Below are 20,171 nucleotides of genomic sequence, written 5' to 3' on the forward strand. Positions count from 1 at the left end.
AAAAATAAAATTCAAAGAACAATTTACAAACTCAAGCTATGGGATGACACATTTACTTTCGAGGTCACGTTTCCTCACGTTTCCTTTTACGTCATCCATAGCTTGTGTTTGTAAATAGTTTTTTTCATTTTTGAATTTTTTTTATAATATAGCGTTAACAAAACGTCTGTATTTTTATAATATAGCGTTATATTTTTATAATATAGCGTTAACAAAACATCTGTATTAATCATGACCCCGGAAGTAAATGGGTGAGAAGGTTTTTGTAGGAGGGAAGACATTTGGCGTGACAGCGTGCTAGTCGGTGAAAGATGTTTAAGATGTTTAAAGGTGTTTAAGACGTTTAAGATGTTTAAGATGTTTAAAGATGTTTAAGATGTTTAAGGTTGCGTGCGCGGCCGCTCACTTCCGTGGCGTGCTGCGATCGTCCGCTCGGGGGAGCGGCTCACTTCCGGGTTTGAAGGCCGAGCTAGGACGCCCCTGGACCCGCCATGTCCACGGCGGACACCGGGGAGCCGGAAGAAGCTGCGTGGTTGACCCGAGCCAGGAAGAAACCTTCATGTTTGTGGAGCTGACAGGTGAACTATGACTATATTTGACTAGTTTTCACTATATTTGAATTGCTTTTGATTGACGTTGTTCACCACGTGTGTGTGTGTGTGTGCGTGTGTGTGTGCGTGTGTGTGTGCGTGTGTGCGTGCGTGTGTGTGTGTGTACTGGCACAGAATGTGGTAAGATACATCAAAAGGCAGTAATCACGTGATAATTCTACAAAATGTTATTGAAATGTCAACAGTGAAGTTGAACTTGTATCTCAGATCCAGAAGAGGAACCCAAATTTGAGATGGGTGCGGATCCAAGGCCGACCCTCCCTGAGATCCGTCCTCACCAGCAGACTCCACATGCGGCCCGGGGTGGCCAAGACGGACCCGGGAAGGACCATGAGGTGGAATCTCCCATCCATTTCCATGACGAGGACTTCCCGCTGGACCCCAGCGTGGTGGCCTCTAAGAAGAAGAAGAAGAAGGCGGCGGCGCCGAAAGGCCAACATAAGATCTATGGTTCGCCAGACTGGGAGGAACCCAGCAGCGACACCCATTGCTGGGGCTGCGGCAGCATCCTGCACTGCCGGGACGTGGGAGCCCCCGGGTACCTGCCCAGCGAGAAGTACAAAGTCCTGCTGCAGGACAAAGGTCTGAGCGGCGCCACCTGCCAGCGCTGCTACCTCCTGCGCCATCACCAGACGGTCGTCAGCGTCCAAGTGTCCAAGGAGCAGTTCCGACACGTGGTGCAGACCATCCGCTCGAAGAGAGCGCTGGTGCTTCTCTGCGTGGACCTCCTGGACGTCCCGGACTCGGTGGTTCCCGACCTTGCGGAGTTGGTGGGCGCCAACAAACACGTCGTGGTCCTGGGCAACAAGATCGATCTCCTCCCTGGAGACTCTCCCAACTACCTGGAGCGCATCAAGCGGCAGCTCTCTCACTACTGCCAGGAAGCCGGTTTTGGGAGCCAGGTGACCGACGTCCACCTGGTCAGCGCCAAGACCGGATACGGGATCGAGGGTCTGATCTCCAGCCTGCAGAGCGCCTGGAAGTACAAAGGTGACGTCTACCTGGTGGGGAGCACCAACGCGGGCAAGTCCACGCTCTTCAACACCTTGCTGGAGTCCGACTTCTGCAAATCCAAAACCTCCAGCAATCGTAAAGCCACCATCTCCCCCTGGCCTGGTGAGTTCTCATACATCCACAAAGCATGCTGGGAGATCCGATGACCTTTTTAGAGTGGCCTTCTTCGCAAAGAGCCAGTGTTAGTCATTATGGAGGCTCAGATTAGATAGTACTTTATTTATTCCGTCAGGAGAGTTCCTTCAGGAAAATTAAAATTTTCAGCACAATCCCATTCAAGTTTAGACAAACATTACAGGGAGACAGAACAGGATCGCTGACGGGTCTGCCGGCTTCCAGCGCCCCTTACAAAAAAGATGAGATAAAGGTAAACAAAGGGGGGTGAGAAAAAAATAGAAGATTAAAATAAAATTTAAAAAATCGGTCTTTGCCTGGGCCTTGGAGAGGAGGTGCAGACTGAGGCCAAGGGAACCTGGCTCCCAAAGATGGGACAATATTTATTATATAATATTAATGTGGGGCGGTAGAGCGGCCTCGCCAGCGACTTGAGGTTCGGTCCCCGCTTCCGCCATTCTAGTCACTGCCGTTGTGTCCTTGGGCAAGAAGACACTTGACCCACCTGCTCCCAGTAACGATAACCGAAGGCAACGCTGTTTACGACCCACTCCCCTCAGGAAGCAGCCGTGGGCAGGTGGGGGGAGAAAGTCAAATAAAGGAGGAGGGGTATAACAATCTTTGGGCAGAGCGTGGTGGAAGAATGTACAGAGAGCACAGTGGGCGTGTCTCTCCTCAAGATTGAGTCCAAATGTAATTCTGTCTCTGAATCTTTGCTTCTAGTCTTGTTTAATAGATGTCGTCAATGTTTCAACCTGACAGAACTGAAAACCAATGAAAATTCCAAAGTTAGTATCTCAGAAAATGACATTACTTATGAGCGATTAAAAAAGCATGAAGATGACCAGTACTACTTCTCTGGTGTTTGGACCCGCCCCCTGACTTTGACAGATAAAATAGATGATTCAAGTGCTGACACAAGATGTTCATAATATAAAATCAGTAATTAAATCCCTAAATAAACAAATCAATAACAAAACAACACCACATGTTTGTATTTCCAATTATGATTAATAACACAATCAAGTAATTATTTCAAGATGTATTTAATTTGCAGATAAGTAGCAGCAGCAACAAATGCTGTTTGTCAAATGTTACCAATTATGCAGAATAACAAATAAACATGAGTGTAAAATAACCACTGTCATGTGACCATGTTGCATTCAGGGACCACTCTGAACCTGCTCAAATTCCCCATCATCAACCCCACGCCGTACAGAATGTTCCGGCGGCAGAAGCGTCTGGGAGAATGGCGCGGGCAGACGGAAGAGCAGATGCCGCCTGATGAAGTGAAGAGGCTGCAAGACTTCCGTCGCCAGGGATACTTAGTGGGTAAAGTGAGGGGGAGGGGCTACATGGAGAAATGTTTCAAACCATTTGGATTTGAAATGAAAAAAATAGACAAGCGGTAGAATATGGATGGATGGATCCATTTTTCCACCGCTTATTCACATTTTGGTCTCGCGGGGGGCGCTGGCGCCTATCTCAGCTACAATCGGGCGGAAGGCGGTGTACACCCTGGACAAGTCGCCACCTCATCGCAGGGCCAGATGGATGGATTATCAAACCCAAGAAAGTTTGGGTTTGTTTTTCGGTTCGTAAAACCAAAAGAATTGCAACCCAAAAAAGATTTGGAGCAAAAAAAAAAAAATTATTGGAAATTATAAAAAAATATTTTCAAACAAAAAAAGGTTTGCAAACAAGAAAAAAAAATTGGCAACTGGAAAAGATCTGCAACCCAAAGTAAATGGATTAGAAAAAAATATATATTTTTGCGACCCCAATTTTTTTTTTACCAAAAAGAATGGATTTGAAAATGTAAAAATAATCAAACCAATACATATTGTTGCTTGCAAATAATTTGGTTACACCTTAAGTGCTATCTTGTGGGCGGGGCCTCCTTTAAACAATTATTTTTATTGGTCAGTATCCACCAACCACCAGTCTTTAGTGTTTTGCGTGTGAAACTGACCAATAAAAAGGCTTGTAACATTGTTCAGAGGAGGCTCCGCCCACAAGATTGAAGTGGAGTCGTATATATCAATTATTTCAATTTTGTTTGAATAAAAGACAGAAAAGAGCATGTGTGTACTTCCAGGTCGTGTTGGGAGAACGTTCCTGCCCACAGTCCGACAGAGAGGGATCTCATTTGACCCCGACAGTTTAGCTTTTGGGGAGAACGGCGAGGAAGAACTGAGCACGGGTGAGAAATGTGAGGTCTGTGATTGGTAAATGGTGTGGTAACTGATGAAGATTTCCACAGAAAAAGAAGACTCTGCAGATGAGTTCACCTACAACGAGCTGAAAGACGCTCACTGGCTGTTTGACACACCAGGAATCATGAAGGAACATGACGTGAGGACCAGACTCTGACACTTTCATACAGCTCCTCGCTAACCACCCTCCATTGTTCATACAGCTCCTCACTAACCACCCTCCATTGTTCATACAGCTCCTCACTCACCACCCTCCATTGTTCATACAGCTCCTCACTAACCACCCTCCATTGTTCATACAGCTCCTCACTAACCACCCTCCATTGTTCATACAGCTCCTCACTAACCACCCTCCATTGTTCATACAGCTCCTCACTAACCACCCTCCATTGTTCATACAGCTCCTCACTAACCACCCTCCATTGTTCATACAGCTCCTCACTAACCACCCTCCATTGTTCATACAGCTCCTCGCTAACCAGCCTCCATTGTTCATACAGCTCCTCACTAACCACCCTCCATTGTTCATACAGCTCCTCACTAACCAGCCTCCATTGTTCATACAGCTCCTCACTAACCACCCTCCATTGTTCATACAGCTCCTCACTAACCACCCTCCATTGTTCATACAGCTCCTCGCTAACCACCCTCCATTGTTCATACAGCTCCTCACTCACCACCCTCCATTGTTCATACAGCTCCTCACTAACCACCCTCCATTGTTCATACAGCTCCTCACTAACCACCCTCCATTGTTCATACAGCTCCTCACTAACCAGCCTCCATTGTTCATACAGCTCCTCACTAACCACCCTCCATTGTTCATACAGCTCCTCACTCACCACCCTCCATTGTTCATACAGCTCCTCACTAACCACCCTCCATTGTTCATACAGCTCCTCACTAACCACCCTCCATTGTTCATACAGCTCCTCACTAACCACCCTCCATTGTTCATACAGCTCCTCACTAACCACCCTCCATTGTTCATACAGCTCCTCACTAACCACCCTCCATTGTTCATACAGCTCCTCACTAACCACCCTCCATTGTTCATACAGCTCCTCACTAACCACCCTCCATTGTTCATACAGCTCCTCACTAACCACCCTCCATTGTTCATACAGCTCCTCACTAACCACCCTCCATTGTTCATACAGCTCCTCGCTAACCACCCTCCATTGTTCATACAGCTCCTCACTAACCACCCTCCATTGTTCATACAGCTCCTCACTAACCACCCTCCATTGTTCATACAGCTCCTCACTAACCACCCTCCATTGTTCATACAGCTCCTCGCTAACCACCCTCCATTGTTCATACAGCTCCTCACTAACCACCCTCCATTGTTCATACAGCTCCTCACTAACCACCCTCCATTGTTCATACAGCTCCTCACTAACCACCCTCCATTGTTCATACAGCTCCTCACTAACCAGCCTCCATTGTTCATACAGCTCCTCACTAACCACCCTCCATTGTTCATACAGCTCCTCACTAACCAGCCTCCATTGTTCATACAGCTCCTCGCTAACCACCCTCCATTGTTCATACAGCTCCTCACTAACCACCCTCCATTGTTCATACAGCACCTCACTAACCACCCTCCATTGTTCATACAGCACCTCACTAACCACCCTCCATTGTTCATACAGCTCCTCACTAACCACCCTCCATTGTTCATACAGCTCCTCACTAACCACCCTCCATTGTTCATACAGCTCCTCACTAACCACCCTCCATTGTTCATACAGCTCCTCACTAACCACCCTCCATTGTTCATACAGCTCCTCACTAACCACCCTCCATTGTTCATACAGCTCCTCACTAACCACCCTCCATTGTTCATACAGCTCCTCACTAACCACCCTCCATTGTTCATACAGCTCCTCACTAACCACCCTCCATTGTTCATACAGCTCCTCACTAACCACCCTCCATTGTTCATACAGCTCCTCGCTAACCACCCTCCATTGTTCATACAGCTCCTCACTAACCACCCTCCATTGTTCATACAGCTCCTCGCTAACCAGCCTCCATTGTTCATACAGCTCCTCACTAACCACCCTCCATTGTTCATACAGCTCCTCACTAACCAGCCTCCATTGTTCATACAGCTCCTCACTAACCACCCTCCATTGTTCATACAGCTCCTCACTAACCACCCTCCATTGTTCATACAGCTCCTCGCTAACCAGCCTCCATTGTTCATACAGCTCCTCACTAACCACCCTCCATTGTTCATACAGCTCCTCACTAACCAGCCTCCATTGTTCATACAGCTCCTCACTAACCACCCTCCATTGTTCATACAGCTCCTCACTAACCACCCTCCATTGTTCATACAGCTCCTCACTAACCACCCTCCATTGTTCATACAGCTCCTCACTCACCACCCTCCATTGTTCATACAGCTCCTCACTAACCACCCTCCATTGTTCATACAGCTCCTCACTAACCACCCTCCATTGTTCATACAGCTCCTCACTAACCACCCTCCATTGTTCATACAGCTCCTCACTAACCACCCTCCATTGTTCATACAGCTCCTCACTAACCACCCTCCATTGTTCATACAGCTCCTCGCTAACCACCCTCCATTGTTCATACAGCTCCTCACTCACCACCCTCCATTGTTCATACAGCTCCTCACTAACCACCCTCCATTGTTCATACAGCTCCTCACTAACCACCCTCCATTGTTCATACAGCTCCTCACTAACCACCCTCCATTGTTCATACAGCTCCTCACTAACCACCCTCCATTGTTCATACAGCTCCTCACTAACCACCCTCCATTGTTCATACAGCTCCTCACTAACCACCCTCCATTGTTCATACAGCTCCTCACTAACCACCCTCCATTGTTCATACAGCTCCTCACTAACCACCCTCCATTGTTCATACAGCTCCTCGCTAACCACCCTCCATTGTTCATACAGCTCCTCACTAACCACCCTCCATTGTTCATACAGCTCCTCACTAACCAGCCTCCATTGTTCATACAGCTCCTCACTAACCACCCTCCATTGTTCATACAGCTCCTCACTAACCAGCCTCCATTGTTCATACAGCTCCTCACTAACCACCCTCCATTGTTCATACAGCTCCTCACTAACCAGCCTCCATTGTTCATACAGCTCCTCGCTAACCACCCTCCATTGTTCATACAGCTCCTCACTAACCACCCTCCATTGTTCATACAGCACCTCACTAACCACCCTCCATTGTTCATACAGCACCTCACTAACCACCCTCCATTGTTCATACAGCTCCTCACTAACCACCCTCCATTGTTCATACAGCTCCTCACTAACCACCCTCCATTGTTCATACAGCTCCTCACTAACCACCCTCCATTGTTCATACAGCTCCTCACTAACCACCCTCCATTGTTCATACAGCTCCTCACTAACCACCCTCCATTGTTCATACAGCTCCTCGCTAACCACCCTCCATTGTTCATACAGCTCCTCACTAACCAGCCTCCATTGTTCATACAGCTCCTCACTAACCACCCTCCATTGTTCATACAGCTCCTCACTAACCAGCCTCCATTGTTCATACAGCTCCTCACTAACCACCCTCCATTGTTCATACAGCTCCTCACTAACCAGCCTCCATTGTTCATACAGCTCCTCACTAACCACCCTCCATTGTTCATACAGCTCCTCACTAACCACCCTCCATTGTTCATACAGCTCCTCACTAACCACCCTCCATTGTTCATACAGCTCCTCACTAACCACCCTCCATTGTTCATACAGCTCCTCGCTAACCAGCCTCCATTGTTCATACAGCTCCTCACTAACCACCCTCCATTGTTCATACAGCTCCTCACTAACCAGCCTCCATTGTTCATACAGCTCCTCACTAACCACCCTCCATTGTTCATACAGCTCCTCACTAACCACCCTCCATTGTTCATACAGCTCCTCGCTAACCACCCTCCATTGTTCATACAGCTCCTCACTCACCACCCTCCATTGTTCATACAGCTCCTCACTAACCACCCTCCATTGTTCATACAGCTCCTCACTAACCACCCTCCATTGTTCATACAGCTCCTCACTAACCACCCTCCATTGTTCATACAGCTCCTCACTAACCACCCTCCATTGTTCATACAGCTCCTCACTAACCACCCTCCATTGTTCATACAGCTCCTCGCTAACCACCCTCCATTGTTCATACAGCTCCTCACTCACCACCCTCCATTGTTCATACAGCTCCTCACTAACCACCCTCCATTGTTCATACAGCTCCTCACTAACCACCCTCCATTGTTCATACAGCTCCTCACTAACCACCCTCCATTGTTCATACAGCTCCTCACTAACCACCCTCCATTGTTCATACAGCTCCTCACTAACCACCCTCCATTGTTCATACAGCTCCTCACTAACCACCCTCCATTGTTCATACAGCTCCTCACTAACCACCCTCCATTGTTCATACAGCTCCTCACTAACCACCCTCCATTGTTCATACAGCTCCTCGCTAACCACCCTCCATTGTTCATACAGCTCCTCACTAACCACCCTCCATTGTTCATACAGCTCCTCACTAACCAGCCTCCATTGTTCATACAGCTCCTCACTAACCACCCTCCATTGTTCATACAGCTCCTCACTAACCAGCCTCCATTGTTCATACAGCTCCTCACTAACCACCCTCCATTGTTCATACAGCTCCTCACTAACCAGCCTCCATTGTTCATACAGCTCCTCGCTAACCACCCTCCATTGTTCATACAGCTCCTCACTAACCACCCTCCATTGTTCATACAGCACCTCACTAACCACCCTCCATTGTTCATACAGCACCTCACTAACCACCCTCCATTGTTCATACAGCTCCTCACTAACCACCCTCCATTGTTCATACAGCTCCTCACTAACCACCCTCCATTGTTCATACAGCTCCTCACTAACCACCCTCCATTGTTCATACAGCTCCTCGCTAACCACCCTCCATTGTTCATACAGCTCCTCACTAACCACCCTCCATTGTTCATACAGCTCCTCGCTAACCACCCTCCATTGTTCATACAGCTCCTCACTAACCAGCCTCCATTGTTCATACAGCTCCTCACTAACCACCCTCCATTGTTCATACAGCTCCTCACTAACCAGCCTCCATTGTTCATACAGCTCCTCACTAACCACCCTCCATTGTTCATACAGCTCCTCACTAACCAGACTCCATTGTTCATACAGCTCCTCACTAACCACCCTCCATTGTTCATACAGCTCCTCACTAACCACCCTCCATTGTTCATACAGCTCCTCGCTAACCACCCTCCATTGTTCATACAGCTCCTCACTAACCACCCTCCATTGTTCATACAGCTCCTCGCTAACCACCCTCCATTGTTCATACAGCTCCTCACTAACCACCCTCCATTGTTCATACAGCTCCTCACTAACCACCCTCCATTGTTCATACAGCTCCTCACTAACCACCCTCCATTGTTCATACAGCTCCTGGCTAACCACCCTCCATTGTTCATACAGCTCCTGGCTAACCACCCTCCATTGTTCATACAGCTCCTCACTAACCACCCTCCATTGTTCATACAGCTCCTGGCTAACCACCCTCCATTGTTCATACAGCTCCTCACTAACCACCCTCCATTGTTCATACAGCTCCTCACTAACCACCCTCCATTGTTCATACAGCTCCTCACTAACCACCCTCCATTGTTCATACAGCTCCTCGCTAACCACCCTCCATTGTTCATACAGCTCCTCACTAACCACCCTCCATTGTTCATACAGCTCCTCACTAACCACCCTCCATTGTTCATACAGCTCCTCACTAACCACCCTCCATTGTTCATACAGCTCCTGGCTAACCACCCTCCATTGTTCATACAGCTCCTCGCTAACCACCCTCCATTGTTCATACAGCTCCTCACTAACCACCCTCCATTGTTCATACAGCTCCTCGCTAACCACCCTCCATTGTTCATACAGCTCCTCACTAACCACCCTCCATTGTTCATACAGCTCCTCACTAACCACCCTCCATTGTTCATACAGCTCCTCACTAACCACCCTCCATTGTTCATACAGCTCCTGGCTAACCACCCTCCATTGTTCATACAGCTCCTGGCTAACCACCCTCCATTGTTCATACAGCTCCTCACTAACCACCCTCCATTGTTCATACAGCTCCTGGCTAACCACCCTCCATTGTTCATACAGCTCCTCACTAACCACCCTCCATTGTTCATACAGCTCCTCACTAACCACCCTCCATTGTTCATACAGCTCCTCACTAACCACCCTCCATTGTTCATACAGCTCCTCACTAACCACCCTCCATTGTTCATACAGCTCCTCACTAACCAGCCTCCATTGTTCATACAGCTCCTCACTAACCACCCTCCATTGTTCATACAGCTCCTCACTAACCACCGTCTATTGTCTGCAGGTCCTGGCTCTGCTGAATGAACAGGAAGTGAAAGCCCTGGTTTCCACGCGGGCTATCATACCTCGCACCTTCGTACTCAAGCCCGGAATGAGTCTCTTTGTGGGAGCTCTTGCTCGGATCGACTTCCTGCAGGTGTGCAACTTTTAGTTTTGAGAACTTGACTTTGAGCTCCACTCATCCCTTGTTGATTGCGGCAATTGCTTCCAAGCCTGACCATGGTTATCTATTTCCCAGAAAGTAAAACCTGCCTAAATATGTTCTTTAAGCTAATTAGAGCCTGTAAACATGACATAACTGCCTGACACCTAGAGTGTTTTCTAGTACTCACGGGCAGGATCCTCCAAGCATCACCCACCCATCACAACACGACCGCTATCCTGGAAATACTTCATCCCATTCCTCTTAAGTTACAAATGTGCTTTTTAATTCAACAAAATTCACAGTCCATGTGTGTTTGAAAGTCCCCTCTACGTCGACCAGACAGGACCGGACTGCGGCAGACACACCCCTCGCCTCCATTTGCCCGTCCTGTCTCCCAGGTGAGGCTTCATCCTGACGGGCTGGCCGACGTTCAGCTCCGGCAGATCCCTTGCCGATTTGTCATACACGAACTTCGCCGCCTGGTACTTCCCCCTCAGCTAGTTGGGAACCCCTGTGATGACCTGAGGTGCAAGGAGCTGGTCGGCTACCAAAAGAAGTGTTCTCAGCCTTCTTGGCACGAGCCGCTGTGCTGGGCTGCAATGCATGCCCTCAGTGGGCGTGTTTCGCCAATGCAGGACGGCCTTCCAGGGGTCCTCTTTGGCACGGTCAGCCTTTTTCCACAAGCCTTTAACAATCTTTACTGCTGACTCTGCTTTGCCATCAGCTTTTGGGTGCCGCGCTGAGGACATGACGTGTTCGAAGCCCCACTCTCTCGCAGATGCCCAGACTTCTCTGCATGCAAACTGGCTTCCCCCATCCGAAATGGCTAAACTGTTCCTTGATTCGTCAGATTGTGGCGTCGGCCGATAAGTCAGGGAGCAGGTTGATCTCCCAGAAGTCGGAGTTGTGGTCCACCACGAGCAAAAAGTTGTGTGCTGCCTAGCTGTACAAGTCCATGCTGACCAGCTGCCATGGACGTGTGGGGAGCGGTGTGACATCATGGTCTCTTTCTCTTGTTGGTGCGCATACTCCTTACACCCGGAGCACTGCTGTACAGTCTCTGACTTCCCCTTGCATGCCGGGCCAGTACAGTGTATTGTGGGCATGTCTGTAACATGCTTTGCCACCCACATGATTGTAGTGGATCCTCCTCAGCAGTGTATTGTGGGCATGTCTGTAACATGCTTTGCCACCCACATGCATTTCCAGATGCATGGCTTTCAGAATGATGACACACTGGCTCCTGAGAAGCACACCATCCTGTGTGCTTATTTCATCTCTGATGGCCCAGTAGTCCCTGATGAGTACGGGGGCCTCCTCTTTGTCTTCTGGCCATCCCTGCAGTACGACTGCCTGGAGTGTTTGGAGACACATCCTCCTGTGTGTGCTCGGGTCTGTGCCAGGCGTTGGCTGCTGACATGAGCTAGTCTGCCTGCTGAATGGCCGCTGCGTCCCACTGCTCTTGTTGCATGCTGCAGACCCTTCCTCGTCGGTACAGCGTGTCTGTTTCCTGTGGCGGGTGGTGGCTCCACTAAGTGTGTCACTTATGTACAAACCCCGTTTCCATATGAGTTGGCAAATGGTGTTAGATGTAAATATAAACAGAATACAATGATTTGCAAATCCTTTTCAAGCCATATTCAGTTGAATATGCTACAAAGACAACATATTTGATGTTCAAACTCATGAACTTTATTTTATTTTGCAAATAATAATTAAGATAGAATTTCATGGCTGCAACAGGTGCCAAAGTAGTTGGGAAAGGGCATGTTCACCACTGTGTTACATCACCTTTTCTTTTAACAACACTCAATAAAGGTTTGGGAACTGAGGAAACTAATTGTTGAAGCTTTGAAAGTGGAATTCTTTCCCATTCTTGTTTTATGTAGAGCTTCAGTCCTTCAACAGTCCGGGGTCTCCGCTGTCCTATTTTACGCTTCATAATGCACCACACATTTTCCATGGGAGACAGGTCTGGACTGCAGGCAGGCCAGGAAAGTACCCACACTCTTTTATTACAAAGCTACGCTGTTGTAACACGTGCTGAATGTGGCTTGGCATTGTCTTGCTGAAATAAGCAGGGGCGTCCATGAAAAAAACGGCACTTAGATGGCAGCATATGTTGTTCCAAAAGCTGTATGTACCTTTCAGCATTAATGGTGCCTTCACAGATGTGTAAGTTACCCATGCCTTGGGCACTAATACACCCCCATACCATCACACATGTGTAAGTTACCCATGTCTTGTTCACTAATACACCCCCATACCATCACACATGTGTAAGTTACCCATGTCTTGGCCACTAATACACCCCCATACCATCACACATGTGTAAGTTACCCATGTCTTGGGCACTAATACACCCCCATACCATCACACATGTGTAAGTTACCCATGCCTCTGGCACTAATGCACCCCCATACCATCACACATGCTGGCTTTTGAACTTTGCATCGATAACAGTCTGGATGGTTTGCTTCCCCTTTGCTCCGAATGACACTATATTGAATATTTCCAAAAACAATTTGAAATGTGGACTCGTCAGACCACAGAACACTTTTCCACTTTGCATCAGTCCATCTTAGATGATCTCGGGCCCAGAGAAGCCGGCGGTGTTTCTGGATGTTGTTGATAAATGGCTTTCACTTTGCATAGTAGAGCTTTAACTTGCACTTACAGATGTAGTGACCAACTGTATTTAGTGACAGTGGTTTTATGAAGTGTTCCTGAGCCCGTGTGGTGATATCTTTTAGAAATTGATGTGGGTTTTTGATACAGTGCAGTGTTTCCCACAGGTCAGGCATCTATTTGTGGTGGTATGGTTGGGGGTGGTGAGGCAGCGGCGGCGATGACCAAGAAGAATGCGGAGTTGGAATATAATTACAACACTTTTGTGTACATATTTATATACATATTTATATAATATGTAACTACAAGCTCCATTCACAGAGTCCCATTACTTTTATGAGCGGCCGAGCGAGTCAAAAGCCGGAAAAAAATAATATATATTTTTTTTTAATAGTTTTTTATTTAAAAAAAAAAATTTTTTTATTTGTGGCGGCTGTAATTCTTTCATGGCGGGCCGCCCCAAATAAATGAATGTGTGGGAAACCCTGCAGTGCCGTCTGAGGCAGTGGTTCTCAACCTTTTTTCAGTGATGTACCCCCGTCAACATGTTCTTCATTCAAGTACCCCCTCATCACAGCAAAGCTTTTTTGGTTGGAAAAAGAGATAAAGAAGTAAAATACAGCATGATGTCATCAGTTTATGATTTATTAAATTGTATAACAGTGCAAAATATTGTAGTGGTCTTTCTTCAACTATTTGGAAAGAAAGATATACAAATAACTAAAAGATTGTTTACCTGCTAGTTAACTTCCTACTCACCATTTACCTGCTAGTTAACTTCCTACTCACCATTTACCTGCTAGTTAACTTCCTACTCACCATTTACCTGCTAGTTAACTTCCTACTCACCATTTACCTGCAAGTTAACTTCCTACTCACCATTTACCTGCAAGTTAACTTCCTACTCACCATGTACCTGCTAGTTAACTTCCTACTCACCATTTACCTGCAAGTTAACTTCCTACTCACCATTTACCTGCAAGTTAACTTCCTACTCACCATTTACCTGCAAGTTAACTTCCTACTCACCATTTACCTGCTAGTTAACTTCCTACTCACCATTTACCTGCTAGTTAACTTCCTACTCACCATTTACCTGCTAGTTAACTTCCTACTCACCATTTACCTGCTAGTTAACTTCCTACTCACCATTTACCTGCAAGTTAACTTCCTACTCACCATTTACCTGCAAGTTAACTTCCTACTCACCATTTACCTGCAAGTTAACTTCCTACTCACCATTTACCTGCTAGTTAACTTCCTACTCACCATTTACCTGCAAGTTAACTTCCTACTCACCATTTACCTGCTAGTTAACTTCCTACTCACCATTTACCTGCTAGTTAACTTCCTACTCACCATTTACCTGCTAGTTAACTTCCTACTCACCATTTACCTGCTAGTTAACTTCCTACTCACCATTTACCTGCAAGTTAACTTCCTACTCACCATTTACCTGCAAGTTAACTTCCTACTCACCATTTACCTGCAAGTTAACTTCCTACTCACCATTTACCTGCTAGTTAACTTCCTACTCACCATTTACCTGCAAGTTAACTTCCTACTCACCATTTACCTGCAAGTTAACTTCCTACTCACATTTACCTGCTAGTTAACTTCCTACTCACCATTTACCTGCAAGTTAACTTCCTACTCACCATTTACCTGCTAGTTAACTTCCTACTCACCATTTACCTGCTAGTTAACTTCCTACTCACCATTTACCTGCTAGTTAACTTCCTACTCACCATTTACCTGCTAGTTAACTTCCTACTCACCATTTACCTGCTAGTTAACTTCCTACTCACCATTTACCTGCAAGTTAACTTCCTACTCACCATTTACCTGCTAGTTAACTTCCTACTCACCATTTACCTGCTAGTTAACTTCCTACTCACCATTTACCTGCAAGTTAACTTCCTACTCACCATTTACCTGCTAGTTAACTTCCTACTCACCATTTACCTGCTAGTTAACTTCCTACTCACCATTTACCTGCTAGTTAACGTTGCCTGGATGTTTGTGATGTGAAGTAAAAAGTGAATTTTGTCTTTCAGGGCGAGCAGTCCTGCTGGTTCTCTGTGCTGACCTCTGCTGACCTGCCTCTTCACCTCACCACTGTGGACAAGGCACTCAGTGTCTACCAGAAACATGCTGGACATCAGCTGCTGGGGGTGAGAGGTCACAATGTCAGTGGTCAAGTGGGGGTCATGGCAGTTTGGGGGTGAGAGGTCACAATGTCGGTGGTCAAGTGGGGGTCATGGCAGTTTGGGGGTGAGAGGTCACAATGTCAGTGGTCAAGTGGGGGTCATGGCAGTTTGGGGGTGAGAGGTCACAATGTCAGTGGTCAAGTGGGGGTCATGGCAGTTTGGGGGTGAGAGGTCACAATGTCAGTGGTCAAGTGGGGGTCATGGCAGTTTGGGGGTGAGAGGTCACAATGTCAGTGGTCAAGTGGGGGTCATGGCAGTTTGGGGGTGAGAGGTCACAATGTCGGTGGTCAAGTGGGGGTCATGGCAGTTTGGGGGTGAGAGGTCACAATGTCAGTGGTCAAGTGGGGGTCATGGCAGTTTGGGGGTGAGAGGTCACAATGTCGGTGGTCAAGTGGGGGTCATGGCAGTTTGGGGGTGAGAGGTCACAATGTCAGTGGTCAAGTGGGGGTCATGGCAGTTTGGGGGTGAGAGGTCACAATGTCGGTGGTCAAGTGGGGGTCATGGCAGTTTGGGGGTGAGAGGTCACAATGTCAGTGGTCAAGTGGGGGTCATGGCAGTTTGGGGGTGAGAGGTCACAATGTCAGTGGTCAAGTGGGGGTCATGGCAGTTTGGGGGTGAGAGGTCACAATGTCAGTGGTCAAGTGGGGGTCATGGCAGTTTGGGGGTGAGAGGTCACAATGTCAGTGGTCAAGTGGGGGTCATGGCAGTTTGGGGGTGAGAGGTCACAATGTCAGTGGTCAAGTGGGGGTCATGGCAGTTTGGGGGTGAGAGGTCACAATGTCAGTGGTCAAGTGGGGGTCATGGCAGTTTGGGGGTGAGAGGTCACAATGTCAGTGGTCAAGTGGGGGTCATGGCAGTTTGGGGGTGAGAGGTCACAATGTCAGTGGTCAAGTGGGGGTCATGGCAGTTTGGGGGTGAGAGGTCACAATGTCAGTGGTCAAGTGGGGGTCATGGCAGTTTGGGGGTGAGAGGTCACAATGTCAGTGGTCAAGTGGGGGTCATGGCAGTTTGGGGGTGAGAGGTCACAATGTTGGTGGTCAAGTGGGGGTCATGGCAGTTTGGGGGTGAGAGGTCACAATGTCGGTGGTCAAGTGGGGGTCATGGCAGTTTGGGGGTGAGAGGTCACAATGTCGGTGGTCAAGTGGGGGTCATGGCAGTTTGGGGGTGAGAGGTCACAATGTCAGTGGTCAAGTGGGGGTCATGGCAGTTTGGGGGTGAGAGGTCACAATGTCGGTGGTCAAGTGGGGGTCATGGCAGTTTGGGGGTGAGAGGTCACAATGTCAGTGGTCAAGTGGGGGTCATGGCAGTTTGGGGGTGTCTGCAGGTGCCAGCAGGAGGAGCAGATCGCATGAAGGACTTCCCGGCGTTGGTTCCTCAAGAGTTCCGGCTGGAAGGGCGAGGTCACACGGAGGCCGTGGCCGACATCAAGCTGTCGTCCGCAGGTACACCAAGAAGGTGCGCCTGCAGGCGTCAGTCACGGGGTTGTCATGGAAACCATTGCTGTGTGCAGGCTGGGTGGCGGTGACTGCAGGGCAGGGTCAGCAGCTGCTGGTGGCGGTCCATGGCCCGCCCTCGCTGGCCTACGGTCTGAGGACGCCGCCGCTGCTTCCACACGTGGTCTTGCTGAAGGGAGCACGGATCCCCGGATCGGCCGCCTACAAGGTCATGAAGCCGTCGGGGATGCTGGACCTTGGACTGTCCGCACGTGCGGCCTACAGGCAGAAAGCTAAGGCCAAGAAGAAATGAGAGGAAGTGACGTTTGCACCTGGGGAGAGGCCCCTCCCATCTCCAAGGACATGCACCTGGGGAGAGGCCCCTCCCATCTCCAAGGACATGCACCTGGGGAGAGGCCCCTCCCACCTCCAAAGACATGCACCTGGGGAGAGGCCCCTCCCATCTCCAAGGACATGCACCTGGGGAGAGGCCCCTCCCACCTCCAAAGACATGCACCTGGGGATAGGTTTATTGGCAACACTGAATGGTCCCTAGTGTGTGAATGTTGTCTGTCTATCTGTGTTGGCCCCGGGATGAGGTGGCGACTTGTCCAGGGTGTACACCGCCTTCCGCCCGATTGTAGCTGAGATAGGCTCCAGCGCCCCCCGCGACCTCAAAGGAGACAAGCAGTAGGAAATGGATGGATGGACGTTGTTGTCAACTAAAGAAAACATTTATTTACAAATTTGATTTCCTGTGTGATGTGGTCTCATGTCCTGTGTGATGTGGTCTCATGTCCTGTGTGATGTGGTCTCATGTCCTGTGTGATGTGGTCTCATGTCCTGTGTGATGTGGTCTCATGTCCTGTGTGATGTGGTCTCATGTCCTGTGTGATGTGGTCTCATGTCCTGTGTGATGTGGTCTCATGTCCTGTGTGATGTGGTCTCATGTGCTGTGTGATGTGGTCTCATGTCCTGTGTGATGTGGTCTCATGTCCTGTGTGATGTGGTCTCATGTCCTGTGTGATGTGGTCTCATGTCCTGTGTGATGTGGTCTCATGTCCTGTGTGATGTGGTCTCATGTCCTGTGTGATGTGGTCTCATGTCCTGTGTGATGTGGTCTCATGTCCTGTGTGATGTGGTCTCATGTGCTGTGTGATGTGGTCTCATGTCCTGTGTGATGTGGTCTCATGTCCTGTGTGATGTGGTCTCATGTCCTGTGTGATGTGGTCTCATGTCCTGTGTGATGTGGTCTCATGTCCTGTGTGATGTGGTCTCATGTCCTGTGTGATGTGGTCTCATGTCCTGTGTGATGTGGTCTCATGTCCTGTGTGATGTGGTCTCATGTCCTGTGTGATGTGGTCTCATGTGCTGTGTGATGTGGTCTCATTTCTGTCTCAACAAACCTTTTCATTAGGAACACATGCTGGGAATGTCTTAAATATTTTCCTCCCAAAACAAACATTTGCTCTTCCATTACAGTCCAAACTGTGGTTGTCATGGCTGAAATATTTACTGATTTTGATGTTTGTACTTCATCACAATTGAGCTTTCATACATCATCAGTTACAAATCTAAAACAAATGTGCTTTTATTTTGAAGGAAGTCATTGTGTAACTAAATAATAGGCGTGGAAATCTGTGGGCAACTAGCTTGTCATCCAATTCACTGGCTGATGATTCCACTCAACACTCATTTATTTGCTATAACCATGATAAAAGTATTTTAAAAGTCATTCTGATACATGATGACTAACATGAATGGCAGCCAAACTGCGGAGCAATAGTTCTTAGACGTCACCTTTCTTCTCCAGGAAATTGTGAGTACATGAAACGTGTTCCATAAGAGGTTTTTGTCAACCAGTTATTATAATTAATGTACAAATTAATATTCTGCCTTCTAAATAAAGAATGGATTTGAAAGCCCAGGGCCGCAATGTGTGTTGGAAGTGTGGAGGATCAATGAGTCCTGTTGAAGGGCTTCATGTAGACTACTGACCTGGATTTACAAATGGTTGACTTCTATAGGCTAGTAAGGTCAAGTGCAGCCTTCATCAGAGGGGACATCAGGTCAAGTGCAGCCTTCATCAGAGGGGACATCAGGTCAAGTGCAGCCTTCATCAGAGGGGACATCAGGTCAAGTGCAGCCTTCATCAGAGGGGAAATCAGGTCAAGTGCAGCCTTCATCAGAGGGGACATCAGGTCAAGTGCAGCCTTCATCAGAGGGGACATCAGGTCAAGTGCAGCCTTCATCAGAGGGGACATCAGGTCAAGTGCAGCCTTCATCAGAGGGGACATCAGGTCAAGTGCAGCCTTCATCAGAGGGGAAATCAGGTCAAGTGCAGCCTTCATCAGAGGGGACATCAGGTCAAGTGCAGCCTTCATCAGAGGGGACATCAGGTCAAGTGCAGCCTTCATCAGAGGGGACATCAGGTCAAGTGCAGCCTTCATCAGAGGGGACATCAGGTCAAGTGCAGCCTTCATCAGAGGGGACATCAGGTCAAGTGCAGCCTTCATCAGAGGGGACATCAGGTCAAGTGCAGCCTTCATCAGAGCGGACATCAGGTCAAGTGCAGCCTCTGATGAAGGCTGCACTTGACCCTACTAGCCCAAACTTGTCAGGTACAGCACCTGACCTTACTAGCGTGTATAAATCAATCATTTCTAAATCATGTGTCCTGCAAGTCACTTTAGTTCTCGCAGCTCGCTGCCTCCTTCATTCACGCACCAGCCGAGTGATCCACCGCTGAGAGTTGTCTCACCTTTGCTTTTGTCTGTTGCCACGTCCTCGAGTTGGCTTTAGAAGGTTTTGGCACGTCGCCCAGGGGTGCTCTTGCCTCCACCTGTGAGCGGGCGTAGACGGAAGACAGCTGGAAAAGTGTAAGCCTGTTTAGGACTTTGTGCTAACAGTCATGGACTACTTCACAAGATGTGTGCAGGCCTACACAACAAAGAACAAAGCAGCTAAGGCTGTTGCTGACGAGCTTCATATTTTGTGCACCTCTGGGTTTGTTTGGGTTTCTATGGCAACCACCTGCCTCTGCTCAGTGGGGGGCAGGCTCACCTGCAGTCTGCCACTAATCAGACAGCTTTTTATTCACCTTGATGCCACGCTCAGTCTGCCTTCCTTGTTGGCAAATGTAAAGGTTGTGAGTTGAATCAACACAACACAACTTGTGTGCACACAAACTAACAATGAGCAAGCACATCAACACAACTTGTGTGCACACAAACTAACAATGAGCAAGCACATCAACACAACTTGTGTGCACACAAACTAACAATGAGCAAGCACATCAACACAACTTGTGTGCACACAAACTAACAATGAGCACGTCAGTCATGAGGTGTGAAAGCCAGCATATCT

General features: G+C 48.2%; 1 protein-coding gene across 2 annotated transcripts; it reads left to right on the plus strand.

The window, feature by feature from the left end:
• Positions 1-60: 60 nt before the first annotated feature.
• LOC133546132 (nitric oxide-associated protein 1-like) lies at positions 61-18,730 on the plus strand. 2 transcript variants are annotated; one of them, XM_061891983.1, is made up of 9 exons: positions 61-578; positions 819-1,727; positions 2,907-3,071; positions 3,838-3,942; positions 4,003-4,094; positions 10,394-10,525; positions 15,220-15,336; positions 16,697-16,827; positions 16,883-18,730. In XM_061891983.1, exons 1-9 carry the CDS (start codon positions 368-370, stop codon positions 17,100-17,102), a joined length of 2,082 nt encoding a protein of 693 aa, XP_061747967.1. In that variant the 5' UTR covers positions 61-367; the 3' UTR covers positions 17,103-18,730. The 2 variants fall into 2 exon arrangements, with proteins under 2 accessions (XP_061747967.1, XP_061747966.1); XM_061891982.1 differs by having other exon boundaries at positions 69-578; positions 16,697-16,814.
• The last annotated feature ends 1,441 nt before the right edge of the window (positions 18,731-20,171 follow it).

This window comes from Nerophis ophidion, linkage group LG29 (genome assembly GCF_033978795.1).
Source record: "Nerophis ophidion isolate RoL-2023_Sa linkage group LG29, RoL_Noph_v1.0, whole genome shotgun sequence".
Lineage (NCBI taxonomy): Eukaryota > Metazoa > Chordata > Actinopteri > Syngnathiformes > Syngnathidae > Nerophis > Nerophis ophidion.

Bases quoted from the DNA above. Each gene is read 5' to 3' on its own strand.
- LOC133546132 (XM_061891982.1), top strand. From the start codon at position 368: ATGTTTAAGATGTTTAAGGTTGCGTGCGCGGCCGCTCACTTCCGTGGC. The intron at 579-818 runs GTGAACTATGAC...CTTGTATCTCAG, and splicing joins CATGTTTGTGGAGCTGACAG to ATCCAGAAGAGGAACCCAAA. The intron at 16,815-16,882 runs GTACACCAAGAA...TGCTGTGTGCAG, and splicing joins CATCAAGCTGTCGTCCGCAG to GCTGGGTGGCGGTGACTGCA.